Genomic DNA, 15,500 nt, shown 5'->3' with positions numbered 1-15,500 from the left:
CACTGTGCCTGGGCTGGCATGAGGCCCACGTGCACTCAGTCTTAAACCCAGGGGGTCTTACCCACCCCTGCCGTGCTTAGCTCAGCTCAGGTGCTGCTGCAGCCTCCAGCCCCGCTGCAGGAGCCCCTCCTGGGCCCAGAGGTGCCAGCACAATCTGGCCTCTGCTTTCCCTTCCCCAAAAGCCCAGGCTTTCCCCCTAAGCACAGGGCAGCCACCAGTCTAGACAGTTTGGTGGGAGTTTTACTGTGGAGTCCCACAGGGATCCAGTCCGTCAACAGCCCAAGGCACTGTCCTGGGCTCTGCTCCCAGCCCCAGGCAGGGCAGCTGCTCCTTCGCCACCTCCTTCCGTGACAGCAGTCCTGGGCTGCCACCTGGCAGGGTTGGGGTCAGGACGGGTCTTTGAGAGCAGTCCGAAGCCACTGCAGGACATCGGCCAGGCCGGTGCCATCGCGGGCACTGGTCTCCAGCATCGTGATGGGCTGTGTAGCACAGGACACGATGTCCTCCATGCGGAACAGTGACTTCATCTCCACCAGTGACATGTAGCAGGGCAGATCACTGCAATGGGGAGAGGGGGGCTGCATCAGCCAACCACGATGGCTCCCCTGCCCAGCCCAGCCTCGGCTCAGGGGTCTCCAGCCTGGGAAGTGCAGCAAAGCACAGCTGCTGCTCCCTGGCACCCCCACCCTCCGGGTAACCCTCCTCCTCACATCTTGTTGAAGAGGACCAGGACGGGCACAGAGGCGAGTGGCGCTGCAGAAAGGACAGAGAGCAGCTGGATGCAGGACGAGGAGACCTGGGTGGGGTTGGAGGCATCCACCACGAACTGGAGGGAAGAAGGGAAAGCGGGGTGCGGGTGTGCCGAGAGCAACCCCGGGCCGGGCTGGGCCAGAGCAGACGCGGAGGAGGGAAATCCCACCACGGGGCGAAACCGAGGGGACCGACCGACCCCAGCCCCGGAAGGCCCTCTCCCCGCGTCCGCGTTCATCCCTCGGGACGGTGGCCACGGGACAGGTTCCCAGTGCTGCTCACCAGGAGAGCGCTGCACTCGCTGTAGTAGCTGGGCCAGATGGGGCCCATGCAGCCGCCCAGCTCCCGCACCGTCACCTTCCGCGGCAGCCGCAGGTCCGTCAGGTTGGTGCCCACCTGCGGGACAGGCGCCCGGCTGGGTGCGGCCGTGCCCCGGAGCCCCTCGGCCGTCCCGGTGCCCCTCGGCCCCGCCGGGCCCCACCTACCGTGGGCAGCGTGGCCGGGGGCTCGCCCAGCTCCGCGGGCTCCTCGGCGCTCAGCTGTACCTCGCGTTAAGGACACGGCGGCTCCGGGAACGGGACGGGGACCCGGGCCCGCCCCTCGCTCGTCCGTCCCTCCCCGCCTCCCCGGTGCCCCCGTGCCCTACGGATATGACGCAGCCGCCGCACCAGGAGGCTCTTCCCGCCGCCCGCCGCCCCCAGCAGCAGGAACGTGGGCGGGGAGCGCCCCGCGGCCATCGCGGAGCCGCCCCGCGGAAACGGCGCCGCCCCGGCGGAAGCCGGAAGCGGAAGGGCTGCGGCAGGGCGGGGGCCGGACCGGGCCGGAGCGAGCGGGCGGGCCGGTGGCGGGCGGACACCATGGGGCGCGGCGGCGGCACCTTCGAGCGGCTCCTCGGTACCGACGCGGCTCCCTCGGCGGGCGGGACGGGAACCGGGTCGGGGCGCGCCGCTCGGCCGGGTCGGGGTCCGCAGCGCTCGGCCTCGGGAGCAGGCGGGCCCAGAGCACGGCACTGGCTGGGCCGGGTCGGGTCACGGTGCCGCAGCCCAGTGCCGCCCGGGAGGAGCGGCACCGGCGGGGCCGAGGTTACCGAGCGCCCCGGGGTGTCGGAAGCAGGAGGGTTGGTGCTTTCTGGGTGAAATCGGGGGTTTATCCCCGAGCCTCGGGGCAGCGCCACGCCCCGAGCGCTCCCAGGGACGCGTCGGTGGCGGAGCGGAGCCGCGGGGAGCAGCGCGGCTCACGGCGGCCTGGTGGGTTTGTTCATTGCAGATAAGGCCACGAGCCAGCTCCTGCTGGAGACAGACTGGGAATCCATCCTGCAGATCTGCGACATGATCCGTCAGGGAGACACCCAGTGAGTGCTCCTGGGCTTTCGGACGTGCTGTGGGCACAGCTCTCCTGTCTGCACAAGGAAGGAGACCCTTCGAGGGTCTCGGACCTGGCAGCTCGTGGTAGCACATGTCTCGTTATACCCTTCCGTAAGAGCATCAGAGGGGCTATAGAGCACATCCTGATGTGCTGGTGTGCTTCCCGAACCCTGGGAGCTGCCGATTACCCCTGGCCTGAAATCTTTAGGGAAACTCAAGCTCGAATGTGCTGGTTCCTTCCCAGTTTTACTCAGTGAATCATGTACCTCTGAGCTAACTGTGCCCTCATGTCAGGGTGGAGATTGGTGGGTTGTCAGCAGCAGGTAGGATCTCCCCTCAAATCCTTGATCCCCTGAGAACATGTCTCCTCTTCCCCTACCCAGAGCGAAATACGCCGTCAACGCCATCAAGAAAAAAGTGAATGACAAGAATCCCCACGTGGCCCTGTACGCGCTGGAGGTAACGGCACCTGGCTGGGAGCATTGCAGGGGCTTCTTACTACCTGCCTTCAGGCTGCACAGCTTCCTGCAGCACAGCATGGAGCCAGCCTCTTCCTGACTCTGGCACAGAGGTTTTGGGATGATCAGCCCAGGGCCTTCGTGCTTTAGTTCCATCTTGGCTTTGGAACAGCCAAAGCTGAGACTGGGGCTGCTGTCCCCGGGGTTGGTTTCCACAGAGCAGAGTCCCCCAGCCCCCCATGGAGGTGAAGGACAGCTGGCTCACAGTGCAGGGAGTGGATTGACATGGCCCCAGCACACCTCATTGCTTAAGTAGTGCCCCATGTTCAGCCTGTAATGTGTACTGGCACCTCCACAAGTTGCAGGGGAAACAGGAAGCTGTGGGCTGATGTTGCCTTGGCCCTTGCAGGTCATGGAGTCGGTGGTTAAAAACTGTGGCCAAACAGTCCATGACGAGGTGGCCAATAAACAGACCATGGAGGAGCTGAAGGAAATACTCAAGGTAAATAGGTTTATTTTACTATCTTTTTTTTTTTCCTGTGGAAAAGCAGCAGCAGCAGGAAGAAATGTGTGTGTCCTCTCTTTGGGTAAGGAGCAGAAGAGAAACTGGAAATGCGCTTTAGAAAAGAGCAAACTGTCATGTGGTGTGAAGGGGTGGATATAGACAGTGAAGGAGGGCTTCTGAGAAGAGGAAATGTGGTGGGAGCAGAGGTTTGTCTGTACTGTGAAATGGCAGGAAAGTGCTGCAGAGGCCTGGGCCATTCCATGGTAAAGGCTTCTGGATACAACACTTGGGTTGGGACAGCAAAGGAAACCAGGTGATGGCCTGGCACCTGTACCAAGGACCTGGGCAGTGGCGAGGTGAATTCCCTCTTGTGGAACAATGTGAGACACATAGGCAGGTAAAGCAACAAAGGAGAAACCAACTGGAGCTTCCTCTGTGTCACGGCCATTTCATTGGCATGTCAAGTTGTTCAGGAGCTCTGCAGGATGTGACCATGGCTGCTGGCACTGACAGGTTGTTGTTACAAGCTATCACCAGTGTGATACCTGCTGGAGCTTCATGTGTCCTTGGACTGGGGAATTCTATGAGTGAAGTGGAAATGAGAACTGTCTTCAGCTCCCAGCTCAGAACAGCAATGCCCAGACAAGAGCTTGTTAGCATCGTACTGTTCCTTCCTTACAGCTGCTGTTTTCCACCAGAAATAAACAAACAGGTGACCCAGATCCTTGGAGGATGAGTTGTGTGAGTCCTGTCACCTTGCACACCGAGCAGGGTGTCTCTCCTGCCACCTTCCTGCTAGGGCTGACTCAGTCTCCATGCAGGATCTTCTCCTGAGGCAGGAACACTGCCATAGCATGACATCCAGGTGTGGTAGCATAGCTGCTCCGAGGGCTGAGGACATCGGATCAGATCCAGGGATTTTGTGGTTTTCTCAGTCTTTGCCTGCCTGAGGAGTTTCACAACTGCCCCATTCTCCTCCCACACTTGGAACTTGTGAACACCTGATGCTGATAAAACAGTCCAAGTTCTGATGAGGTTCAGGGCTGTGACATATATGGAATGCAGGGTTTTGCCAATTGTTCTAGAAGTTGGAGTTCCAGGAATTGTCAGTAAGTGATGCTGTGTGGGCCAAGGTCTTTGCTAAAATCAGAGCTTGACAGTGCTCCTATGCTGCCTGGGGATTTCTGGAACAGCCAGTCATGTGGATGTGATCACTTGGGCAGCTGATGAAACAGCGGCTCCGAGGCTGGCTGACGTCAGAACAGGCTTGCCAACTTTTCTCCAGTTCCTTGAAGTGTGATGCAGTTGCCCCTGCCTCCAAAGGGCAGCTGTCCCAGCTGTCCTCGCTGTGTCACATCCTGAGATGGCTTTGAGTACTCCTGAAGTGGAGGTGCTGGCACCCTCCAGGCACCCCCCACCACTGTCAGTGGGGAGGCAAGGTGGGCTGTGCTGTACTGGGCAGCTGGGGGTCCCACGGTGTTCTGAGTTTGGGGTGGGCAGCTCTTGTGTGGGGGTGGACAGAGCTGCTGGGCAGGCCCCAGAGCCACTGGGCATTTGCTCTAAGCATCAAGGCCACAGCTCTGTTCAGTTGGTCTGTGCTGCTTCGAAGGACGTTTTGTTGTTTGTGCTGGAGGGGGCTGCTGAAGGGGTCTGTCCTCTGTGCTGTGCATTGTCCTTACTGCAGATTTCTGACAGCTCTTACCTCTCCTGAGTACTCTAAAGTCTGTCTTTCCTGAGTGGTATTTCTGGCTTGTCTTCAGGGGGTTCACACCATCCTTTGGGTTTCAGGGGCATTTTCTCATGTTTTTTTCTCCTCCTTCCTGTGCAGAGGCAAGTGGAGACAAGTGTCCGCAGTAAGATCCTATACCTCATCCAGGCCTGGGCTCATGCCTTCCGCAATGAGCCCAAGTACAAGGTGGTGCAGGACACCTATCAGATAATGAAGGTTGAAGGTGAGGACTTGCCACAGGTGAGGGGACACCTGATGAAGCAGCTCTGCTCTGCAGGAGCCTTGGCAGTTCCCTGCCTGATGTGAGCAAAATCCAGACTTGCAGCACTGAGCTCTTCCTTGGTTCCCAATACCCAATGAACCCCTCAGGGTGACTAAATCCCGCTGCAGAGATGGGACAGTCCCGTGGTCCCAGGACCGGGGCTGCCTTGCTCTGGGCCTCCAGCATACCCAGCGCCTCAGGGCTGGCAGGAAGACCTGAAAAGCAGGAGCTGCAACTGTTCTTGGGGAGACTGGCAGCAAGTCATTGTGTCCTCTGGGAAGGGATTTGCTGTGGGGCAGTTCCTTCCTCACAGGCTTTTGTTCCTGCTCCCACTTTCTGACAGTGTTGGTGTGACATTTTCCCTTCTGTCCCAGGGCAGCAAGGGCAGGGACATGCTGCTGCCTCTGCTTCCTGCTGTGCACCAGAAACTCTGCAGATAGTGGCAGAAGCTTGGAGGGTCAGTCTCCCATCCTGAGCTGGTGCTGCCAAACTCTGGCCCTTCAAGGACTGAGACTCACAGCCCTGCCTGCCCATCCAGTGGGCTTTTTATCCCCCTCAGTTCAATGTACTGAGAAGTAATAAGCCTTATCCAGAGGCCTGTGATGTCCCTCATGGGTGTGTAAGGGAAACAATTGGCCCTTGACCAGTACCTCCCTCTGACACACCATGGCTGAGGGGTGCCTGCTGGTGTGTCAGAGGGACTGGTCAAGACAAGAGGTGATGCTGAGCTCGCACCTGTAGCATGAGCTTGCAGGCACCGTGGCCTCCCTGTGCCAGAGGACTCCTCTCACAACAGGACTCCGTTTCCTCTCCCGCAGGTCACGTCTTCCCGGAGTTCAAGGAGAGTGACGCCATGTTCGCTGCTGAGAGGGTGAGCTCTGTGGTGGGGGGGAGCAGCTGGCACTGTGGGACACACCTGTTTCCCCATCCCCTTCCTGCCAAACCTGCAGGTCTTGCATTCCTCCGTTTTTTTCGGATTGGAGGCCTTGCTGGGAAAACTGACCAGGACAGGGAGTCAGACCCATCATTCCTCCTGCTCACTGGCCTTGCAGTGGCTTGGCAGGCTGGATGTGGCAGCAGGGCACTGCTGAAGTGATTGCTGGGCAGATGCTTTCCTAGCAAATCTTGTACTGACTGGGGAAGCATCACAATCTCTAAGGAACACGAGAGGAGATAACTTCTGGGGATTAATATTTCCTGTGGAGCTGCAAATGCCTCCAGTCTCCCTTGTGAGGCATGAGAGCCTTGTTAGCCCATCAGAGCTCCTGGAAGGCTCAGTGCAGACACACTCCTCCCTCCTTATGCAATTTCCCTTGACCCTGACAGGCTCCAGACTGGGTGGATGCAGAGGAGTGTCACAGGTGCCGAGTGCAGTTTGGCGTTGTGACGCGGAAGGTGGGTGCTGCTCCTGCTCCTCTGGGTTCCCTGCTCTACACAGCCCTTGAGACTTGCAGAACTCCCTGCAGGACTTGCTGTGTGGAAGTGTGTTGGGGACAGACCATGTTTCCTGGCTGCTGTCAGGGAAATGCCAGGAGTGTCTGAGTGATGTTGGCTAAAGGAGAAGGAATGTCTTCCCACCACAGTCATGTCTCTCGTCCTTCACAGCACCACTGCCGGGCCTGCGGGCAGATCTTCTGTGGGAAATGCTCCTCCAAATATTCCACCATCCCCAAGTTTGGGATTGAGAAGGAAGTGAGAGTCTGTGAGCCCTGCTATGAGCATCTCAACAAGTCAGTACCCTTCGTGGTGGGTTTCTTTGCCTGTGACAGGTGGGACTGTGAGGGGGGAAGCATGGTGTGGAGCTAGCTCCCTGCAGAGCACAACGAGGGCTTCCCAGGCTGTGTAGGCTGGGCTGGGCCCTCTTCCTTCCTGGGAGTGGGGTTTGCCATTGGAACATTGTGCAGAACTGGGCTCTGGTGCGGAGGAAGGAGCATTCAGTCCATACTGTCACCTGTCACTACAGGAAAACTGAGGGTAAAGCTGCTGCCACCTCCGAACTGCCGCCTGAGTACCTGACCAGCCCCCTCTCTCAGCAGTCTCAGGTGAGTGGCTGCCCCATAGGTGATCTGGTGATCCTGACCTGTTTGTTTATTCCATTACTAACCACCTTCTCGTCTTTCCACTTCCAGCTGCCTCCAAAGCGCGATGAGACAGCTCTGCAAGAGGAAGAGGAGCTCCAGCTGGCTATTGCCTTGTCTCAGTCAGAGGCTGAGGAGAAGGAGAGAATGGTTTGTTCCCTGCTGGGATCTGAGAGGGGTTGTTGTTCTTCGGCCCAGCTATGCTGGGCCATAACAGATCTCTGGACATGTCCTGGTGTGAGCGAGGCTCAAAGCCTGTGGAATGAGAGGGTGGAAGCAGAGCCAGGCACAGGCTGTGTTGTGGTTGGTTTGGAGAAGCCTGGGCTCTCTCTGAGTTGGCAATTTTCTCTTTTGCAGAGGCAGAAAACAACCTACTCCATGTACCCTAAGGCTGAGCCCACTCCTGTCACATCATCGGCTCCCCCAGCCAGCACACTCTACTCCCCGCCTGTGGTATGTCCGTGGCAGCTCCTGTACTTGAAGTGGCTGGATACAGGCCACTTCCTGAGCCCGAGTCTGCCCTGCTTGTGTCCAATTTAATCCCCATTCTGAGGGAAAATATTTGTTCCATTCAACCCCTTGCTCATTCACTGTGTTTTGAGCAAGAAGGTGTGTTCTCAGCTGGCACTTACTTGCCTCCACTGCCTTCCGGCTTGTGTCCCCTTTGAGGGTCTCACTGTTGCTCAGCACTGGTGGTCATACATGGCCAGGTCCGAGCTGAACATCTGTGTGGGACCTGGGGATCTTTGATTTTGCTGAACTGCATTTCTCCGTTTGTCTCTTTCCAGAATTCCTCTGCTCCCTTGGCCGAGGACATTGACCCAGAGGTAAGAATCCTGGCTCTGCTAGTCTGCAGCACAGGCTTGCTCCTGCAGGGCAGTGATGCTCATCTTCCTTCTCTTCCTGGCAGCTGGCTCGGTACCTGAACCGCAACTACTGGGAGAAGAAACAGGAGGAGGTTCGCAAGAGCCCCACGCCGTCAGCACCCCTGTCCCTGACGGAGCCAGCTGTGCAGCCTGGGGAAGCCCACCCTGCCCCTCTTGGGGTGGTTGAGGTAAGAGGGTGCCTGGGCCTGGGTCTGGCACCTACCGAGGGCCAAGAAGCACCCTACTCTTTGGCTCTGCAAGCTGGCTGCTGTCTCTTGGCACTGGGAGGTCCCAGCTGACAGGCTGCCCCATCCTTCCTTCCAGCAGCAGTACCAGAATGGTGAGTCCGAGGAGAACCACGAGCAGTTCCTGAAGGCACTGCAGAATGCGGTCACCACGTTTGTCAACCGCATGAAGAGCAACCACATGCGAGGCCGCAGCATCACCAACGACTCTGCCGTGTTGTCCCTCTTCCAGTCCATCAACAACATGCACCCACAGCTGCTGGAGCTGCTCAACCAGCTGGACGAGCGCAGGCGTGCGTGGGAGCTGGGGGAGCTGCTGGCCCTGGGCGTGGGTGGGCAGCAGCCAGGGCTTCCACCGTGTCAGGGTTCAGCATTCCCGTGACACAAGTCTCACTGGAGAGAAGCTAGTGTGGTGGAGTGCAGAGACAGTCTGAGTGCTCTGTCCCCGTGTTCCTGAGGCTGTCCCTTCCCTCCCCAGTGTACTATGAAGGCCTGCAGGACAAACTGGCCCAGATCCGGGATGCGCGTGGGGCTCTGAACGCGCTGCGGGAGGAGCACCAGGAGAAGCTGCGCCGTGCAGCGGAGGAGGCGGAGCGGCAGCGCCAGATCCAGCTGGCACAGAAGCTGGAGATCATGAGGCAGAAGAAGCAGGTGAGGCAGAGAATCATGTCCAGGGTATTCCAGGCCTGCCTGCACTGTGGCCCAGCTCAGGGCTGGCAGGGATGGCTTCCCTGGAAGGAGGGGTGGTGTGGTGGTATGGCTCCCAGCCACCACAGCCCTGTTCCCACAGGAGTACCTGGAGATGCAGCGTCAGTTGGCCATCCAGCGACTGCAGGAGCAGGAGAAGGAGAGGCAGCTGCGCCTGGAGCAGCAGAAGCAGACCATCCAGATGAGAGCCCAGATGCCAGCTTTCTCACTGCCTTATGCCCAGGTAGAGCTGCTGGGGTAGGCACTCCCCTGCCAGGTTCCAGGGACTGCGGCCTTAAGCTGGCTTTCCTCCTCCCACCAGCTCCAGGCCATGCCCGCAGCCAGTGGGGTGATCTACCAGCCCTCTGGGCCCACCAGCTTCCCTGGCACCTTCAGCCCAGCTGGCTCCGTGGAGGGCTCTCCCATGCACAGCGTGTACATGAACCAGGCTGCACAAGGGGGAACTGGGCCCTACACGGCCATGCCCGTCACTGGGACTGGTATGTTGGGCAGCTCAGCCTGTGGGGGTAGGGGTGAGCCCAAGGCGGTTGCTCCAACCTCTGCTCTCTCCACCCAGATCCCAGCATGGTGAATGCCTACATGTACCAGCCGGGTGCCAGCGGTGGGCAGGGGCCTCAGCAGGGGCCGGCGGTGCCCACCACCACTCCTGCATATTCATCCTACCAGCCCACACCCACACAGGGCTACCAGGCAAGTGAGGCAGCGCAGCCCGCAGCCAACTGGGACAAGGCCTGGGGTGTTCTGTGGGGCTGGGCAATGTACCCGAACTCAGCAATGGGATCTCTGAGCAGGAGGGAGGAGGGGCTGGTTGGTTCCAGATCTTCAGATCTGCTGCTCTTGCTGTGGAAGTGGGCTGGAGTCAGATCCAGTTCTGGGCACAAGGGCCTTGTTTGGAGATGTGAGCCATTGCTGCCTGTGCCACCTCTCACCAGCCTCTCCCCACAGACTGCAGCCTCACAGTCGCAGAGCATCCCAGCCATCTCCCAGGCACCCCAGTCGGGCACCATGGGCTACATGGGCAGCCAGTCTGTCTCCATGGGCTACCAGCCCTACAGCATGCAGGTGAGTGCTCCCTGCTTGGGCATGGGGGGACAAGCCATGAGTGGGCTCCAGCCCATGGAGCCATCCTCGGGGAGGTCTGGTGGAGGCTGGGGGCTGTCACCGTTGCCCTGTGGGTACTGCATGTACCCCAGCCCCTCTGACACCCACCCCCTTGTTCCCATAGGGTCTCATGTCTGCCCTGCCAGGCCAGGACACAGCTCTGAGCAGCCTGCCAGCCCAGCAGTCCTACCTGCCTGGGCAGCAGCCTCTCTACCAACAGGTGAGTGCTACCAGCCCAGGGTGTCAGGACCCAGTGGAGCATCTCTGCTAACGAAGCCACACACTAACAAAGCTGTTTCCTCTGTTCCAGGTGGCCCCAGCTGGGGGGCCCCCCCAGCAGCAGCCCCCACCAGCACCTGCCCCCGGGCAACAGCCCCCAGGCAGCGGAGAGGCCCAGCTCATCTCGTTTGACTGATCGTGGCCACAGGGCACAGGGGTCTCGGGAGTCCTGTGGGTCCAGTTTAACACTACTCTTCATCCGAAATCACTCTACTTCGACTACTCGTCCTGCCCCCCGGCCCCATGTCCCAGGGGCAGCGGGGCCATAGGCTCCTACTACCGGCTTTGGGGACCAAGGGGCAGGGGTGCAGCCCCCCCTGCCCTGCAGCCTGGGGTAGCAGCCCCCCGGCTCACCCACCCACCCACCCGCAGCTGGTGGCCCCTGGGGCCAGGTGGGAGCTCGGCCTGTCCCTGTCGTTGCCCCGGGGCTTGTGGCGCAGGCCCCAAGGGCGCAGCGCTCCAGCCCTGCCCGGTCCCCGGCGCCAGCTCTGCCCCATCCCTGCTGAGCCCCGCTCCCCGCAGCGCCCTCACGGGCCCGGGGCCCTTCGCTGGGCCGGGCCTGTCCCCGTCCCCGCCCCTCGCAGGGGAGACCGAGCGCTACCGGTGACAATAAAGCGTTGGAACGAAGTGCGGCCTCGTTGCTGGCGGGGGCGGGCGCCCGTGGCTGCCAGGGGGTGGCGGCAGCTCCAGGGTGCGGATCCGTTCGTACTTTCCCCCGCAGTACTGGCCAGCTTCAGCTCAGTTTCAGTTTTGGCCACACAAGTTTCTTCTCTACAGCGTCTGGAATGTTTCTATGCTGTAGATGCATAGTCCTAAATTATGAAGCTTTATGGAGCCTTAGAGTGAATTACTGCAATTAGTGAAAGTCAAAAAGGTAAAATGACAAGGATTTCAGACTTTGTTTTTGTTTGTTTTAGTTTGCACTCATTATGCTTCAGTTTTACCATTAACCATGCTGTACAGTGTAGAAATATAACCAATTCTCCTTCCAAACATTCTGGAGAGGAAGTAATTTCTGCTCCTTCGGAAATGAAATTTTTTCTACTCTTTTTTAGAACTGATAACTATAAATAGTAATGGAGTTATTATGATTGATCTCGCTTTTCTATTCTGCCCGATTTTGCCTACAACTCCCATTGCAGATCGGTTTGCCCTACCTCTATCACTATTGGCTCTCTATCGGTACCGAGCGGCGGCGCGGGGCCCGCCGGGAGGGTGGGGCGGAGCGCTCGGTGTCCTGGGGCCGCCATGCTGCCCGCCGCGCTGCCCGCCGCCCGCCGGGCGCTGCTGCCGCTGCGGCCGCGCCCGCCGCTGCCGCCGCCGCCGCGCCCCGTGCCCCGCGGGCCCCCCGCCGGGCTGCGGGCGCTCGGCACCAGCCCCGCGCGGCGCTCGGAGGCGCTGGCTGGGGCGCCGCTGGACACGGCCGCCAAGGAGTACTCGCCCAAGGTGCGGCAGCTGGTGCGGGACATCGCGGGGCTGACGCTGCTGGAGGTGGCCGATCTCAACGCGCTGCTCAAGGTGGGTGCGGGGGCGGCCTGGCCTGGCCTGGCCTGACCCGGCTCGTCCCGGCTCGTCCCGGCCGCGTGCGCCGCCTGACCGGGCGCTGGTGCCTCTGCTCTTCCCGCAGGAGACGCTGAAGATCCCGGACGTGGGGGTGATGCCCGCCGCGGCCGCCGCCTCCCTCCTACCCGCCCAGGCGGCTCCGCAGGTACCGGGCGCTCCGGGAGGGGCGGGAGCGGGGCCCCAGGGACCACACGCGCGGTGGCGGGCGAGGCCGGTGGGCTCGGCCGTGGGACTTCACCGTGCTCCGGCTGCTTCCAGGAGGAGGAGGAGGTGGTCCCGCTCAAGAAAGAGAAGACTCATTTTACCGTCCGGCTGACGGAGCTGAAGGCCACTGACAAGGTGAAGCTGATCAAGGAGGTGAAGAATTTCGTGCCAGGAGTGAACCTCGTGCAGGTGAGGAGGTGCTGCCCCAGGCTGTGGTATGTTGCCCCCAGGTCCAGCAGCCTCAGCTCTCTGTTCAAAGGGAGCCTGGATTTGTGTGTTCAGAAGCACAGTCTGCCTCTGTGCATCTCAGTGCAGCGATGTGGGGAACAGGATTTGGTTGTGCCTTTGTCTGGCATTTTCCCTTGTCAGGAGGAGGCTCAGAGCAAAGGACTCCAAGACGTCCATGCCCACCTTAGCTTCTCCAGACCTGAGAGCTGCTGTGAGTTTTCTTGCAGAGCTCAGGAATAACCAGCATCCCACACTACAGCTGGATTTGGCTTGCCTTTCCCAAGGCCAATGTATTTCTGAAGTTAAATGAGCTTCTCTGATTCACACATCTTGCAATCCAGGCTTCCAGCTCTTTTCATTTTGTAGGTGATGCTGCTTCTTTCCTGGGAGGATACGGGCCTCAGCCCTGGGCAGTGTCTGAGCTCAGGCCCTTGACCTGGGATGGGGGCTCAGCATGTTGGGTGATGCAGCTGCTACTGCTGAAGCATGTAACATGCTGCACCTCTCCACAGGGTGATCCTTCCATGTCTTGGGGTCAACAGTAGCACTTTCCAGTATTCCAGCTGCAACGCTGGGCATTGCAGTGTCTGCTCCAGTTGTAGCCCAGGAGAGCAGAAATATTTGCAAATAATCTTCTGACCCATTCTTATTGCTGCATTGCAAAGCCAGCAGAGAAAGTCAGTGGCATAGGTACAAGTTTGGCTGTCCCACGGGGATAATTACCTGACTGTCAGTGTGGTTCCTCTGGAAGTTGTTAATCTATTATTGGTCCCAAGCAAACATGAAAATACCAAACTCTGTAATGGACACAATCAGCAGATAATTAACTGAGGAGCTGATGCTAAATGAGCTTTGCTTTGCATGTGACACCTGTTGGATGAGCTGTTTGTAGGTGCCAGTTGTTGCAGGCAAACTCAAGCGTGACATACCCATGCCCGGCACTTCAGGTGAAACACAGACGCAACACAAACAGTTGTGGAGGTTCTACCTGCAGAGGCTATGTTCAAAGTAGAGACAAAGCACTTTTATTGTAAATTTTACTGCCATCCAGTCGAGGTGTTTTTAACGAGGTTTGCAGGGAGATCTGCCCTGCCTGTAGAGTTGCTGATAGAATGGAGGGAAGCACAGCTAGTGATTACTTTGGGCACTGCTGGGACCCAAACATGAGTCCTGCGGCAACAACTGCTCAGTGAGACAGGTGCATGATCAGCACATGCCAGACCGAGGCTGGCTGCACCTCAGGAAGCTCACTGGGAGCTGCTCAGCAGATGCTGATCCTCTGTCACCACCAGCCCTGGGCTCTAGCTGGATTGGGAACACACTGCATCTGCCCCATGGTTGCTGCTACGTGGGTCCCACTTGGCTTGGGCTCTGCTCTTGTTCCCACTGAACACCAGGAACAGCTGCTTCTCTTGACCAGGGCTGCTGTAGAATGGAGTTACACCTTGGTGAGTAGGGTTCAGAAATGAATAACCTGTGTTGTGTTTCCTGTGCTCATTGCAGTGAGCCTGAACAGGCTCCTGTCCAAATCCTGTCCTGGTGAGCAAAGGCATTTGTGCCCCGCCAAGCACCATCCGCATATCTGTGCCTTCTAACCCCAGCAAAAAAAGCATTTTTCTGCCACCACAGATATATAGGCATTGAACCCAGCAGGAATCAAAAGGACAAAACCTTTCTGCCAGCACAGCGACCAGTCCGGTGGGTGCTAAAGCCCCGCAGTGCTGTGGCAGAGAGCTGCTGTGTGTAAGAGCAGCAGGGGCTTGTCCTCCTGGGCTCGCTTCCTTCTCCATAGTAGCACTGCAGTAAATTCTTTAAATTAGCTCAACAGTTTTTCAGCTTGCCTTAAGTATTGCAGTGCTGCTTAGTACCAGTAGTTTTGCTTTAAAAGTCCCTAAAATGTCAAAATACTGTGTTGTCAAGTAGTCTGTGCTGGGGCTCTGTTTTAGCCAGTGCAGCTGTGTCCAAACCCTGCACTGGCCTCCCCTCCTGCTGGTACAAGTATGTGAACCAAAACATTGGCACCGAGCAGAGCCAGCCCAGCACCAGGCGGACACTGCCTCAGCATGGGGCTCTGCCTGCACCCACACCCACGCAGGCCGGGGTGCACATCAGGGAGCACCACGCACGTGGTGGAAGGAATTGAAGAGCAGTGAATCGCTGGAAAAGGTTTCCCAGCAGACGTGCCGTCGCTTGTGGTCAGGTTTAGCTGCGTTCTGGTGGGATGTGCCATAGTTCAAGTGTAAGTCTTGGGGTTTGTACTGGTCAGTGAGTTTCCATAGTTGGCTTAAGCAGAGGTCAGGATCATGGCTCTAAATCCAATAATCCAGTTAGTGAAAGCCCGTTTACAAGCCTCGTACTTTGTCCCTTGCAGGCAAAGAAGCTGGTGGAGTCCCTTCCGCAGGAGATCAAGGCGAACGCCTCCAAGGAGGAAGCAGAGAAGATCAAAGCAGCGCTAGAGGCGGCAGGAGGGACTGTTGTTCTGGAGTAGTCTCACCATGGAGAGACTGCTGCTACAGCTGCTGCCCAAGCCGGGCTCCGGACCTTTCCGAGTGCATGTGGCACAGTGGGAGTACTCTCCCGAAGAATGCTGTATGGTTTGGCGGAGCTGCTACTTCCTGCCATCACCATGAACTCTACCTTATAAATATCAAAAAAAACCTGTAAAATGATTCATCTTTCTCAAATGCCGATTAACCCCATGCTCCCCATTTCATGGAATCAGAATGGCTTAGGGTGGAAGGGAAAGATCATTGCATTCCAGCCCCTTGCTATGGGCAGGGACACCTTCCACTAGGCCAGGTTACTCCAAGCCCTGTCTGACTTGGCCTTGAACACTTCCAGGGATGGGGCAGCTACAGCTTCTCTGGGCAACCTGTGCCAAGGCCTCACCATCCTCATGGCCAAAAATTTCTTTCTAATTTAAACCTACTCTGAGTTTGAAGCCATTCCCCCTTGTCCTGTCACTACATGCTCTTGTAAATAGTCTGTCCATCTTTCTTGTGGGCTCCCTTCAGGTAGTGGGAGTTTGCACCAGCACATCACCTACCTCCTTACACTGCCTTTTGCTGATGGTCTTACCTCTCTGCTAATTATTAACAAGAAGAACCCACTTCCACTGGTTGTGGAGATGCATGAGGGGTGGGAAATAGTATTCTGGAGC

The 15,500-nt window shown here is 58.3% G+C and overlaps 3 protein-coding genes across 4 annotated transcripts; 2 read left to right on the top strand and 1 right to left on the bottom strand.

Moving 5' to 3' along the window:
- Positions 1-222: 222 nt before the first annotated feature.
- On the bottom strand, positions 223-1,487 carry ARL16 (ARF like GTPase 16). The gene is made up of 5 exons (XM_069032324.1): positions 1,404-1,487; positions 1,236-1,292; positions 1,033-1,146; positions 711-826; positions 223-558 (listed from the first exon to the last, which is right to left on the bottom strand). Exons 1-5 carry the CDS (start codon positions 1,485-1,487, stop codon positions 387-389), a joined length of 543 nt encoding a protein of 180 aa, XP_068888425.1. The 3' UTR covers positions 223-386.
- Positions 1,488-1,565: 78 nt separating this feature from the next.
- Positions 1,566-10,972, top strand: HGS (hepatocyte growth factor-regulated tyrosine kinase substrate). 2 transcript variants are annotated; one of them, XM_069032318.1, is made up of 21 exons: positions 1,566-1,644; positions 2,017-2,101; positions 2,498-2,573; positions 2,982-3,074; positions 4,906-5,029; positions 5,887-5,939; positions 6,395-6,463; positions 6,674-6,798; positions 7,032-7,110; positions 7,198-7,296; positions 7,504-7,599; positions 7,935-7,973; positions 8,057-8,200; positions 8,337-8,550; positions 8,736-8,908; positions 9,048-9,188; positions 9,267-9,444; positions 9,522-9,655; positions 9,911-10,027; positions 10,191-10,286; positions 10,377-10,972. In XM_069032318.1, the coding sequence occupies exons 1-21, from the start codon at positions 1,608-1,610 to the stop codon at positions 10,479-10,481; spliced, it is 2,277 nt and encodes a 758-aa protein (XP_068888419.1). In that variant the 5' UTR covers positions 1,566-1,607; the 3' UTR covers positions 10,482-10,972. The 2 variants fall into 2 exon arrangements, with proteins under 2 accessions (XP_068888419.1, XP_068888420.1); XM_069032319.1 differs by having other exon boundaries at positions 7,032-7,296; positions 8,340-8,550.
- Positions 10,973-11,578: 606 nt separating this feature from the next.
- Positions 11,579-15,039, top strand: MRPL12 (mitochondrial ribosomal protein L12). The gene is made up of 4 exons (XM_069032323.1): positions 11,579-11,863; positions 11,973-12,053; positions 12,167-12,301; positions 14,712-15,039. The coding sequence occupies exons 1-4, from the start codon at positions 11,594-11,596 to the stop codon at positions 14,826-14,828; spliced, it is 603 nt and encodes a 200-aa protein (XP_068888424.1). The 5' UTR covers positions 11,579-11,593; the 3' UTR covers positions 14,829-15,039.
- The last annotated feature ends 461 nt before the right edge of the window (positions 15,040-15,500 follow it).

This window comes from Aphelocoma coerulescens, chromosome 18, assembly GCF_041296385.1.
Source record: "Aphelocoma coerulescens isolate FSJ_1873_10779 chromosome 18, UR_Acoe_1.0, whole genome shotgun sequence".
Taxonomy (NCBI): domain Eukaryota; kingdom Metazoa; phylum Chordata; class Aves; order Passeriformes; family Corvidae; genus Aphelocoma; species Aphelocoma coerulescens.
This window is presented reverse-complemented; position numbering and strand designations above follow the sequence as displayed.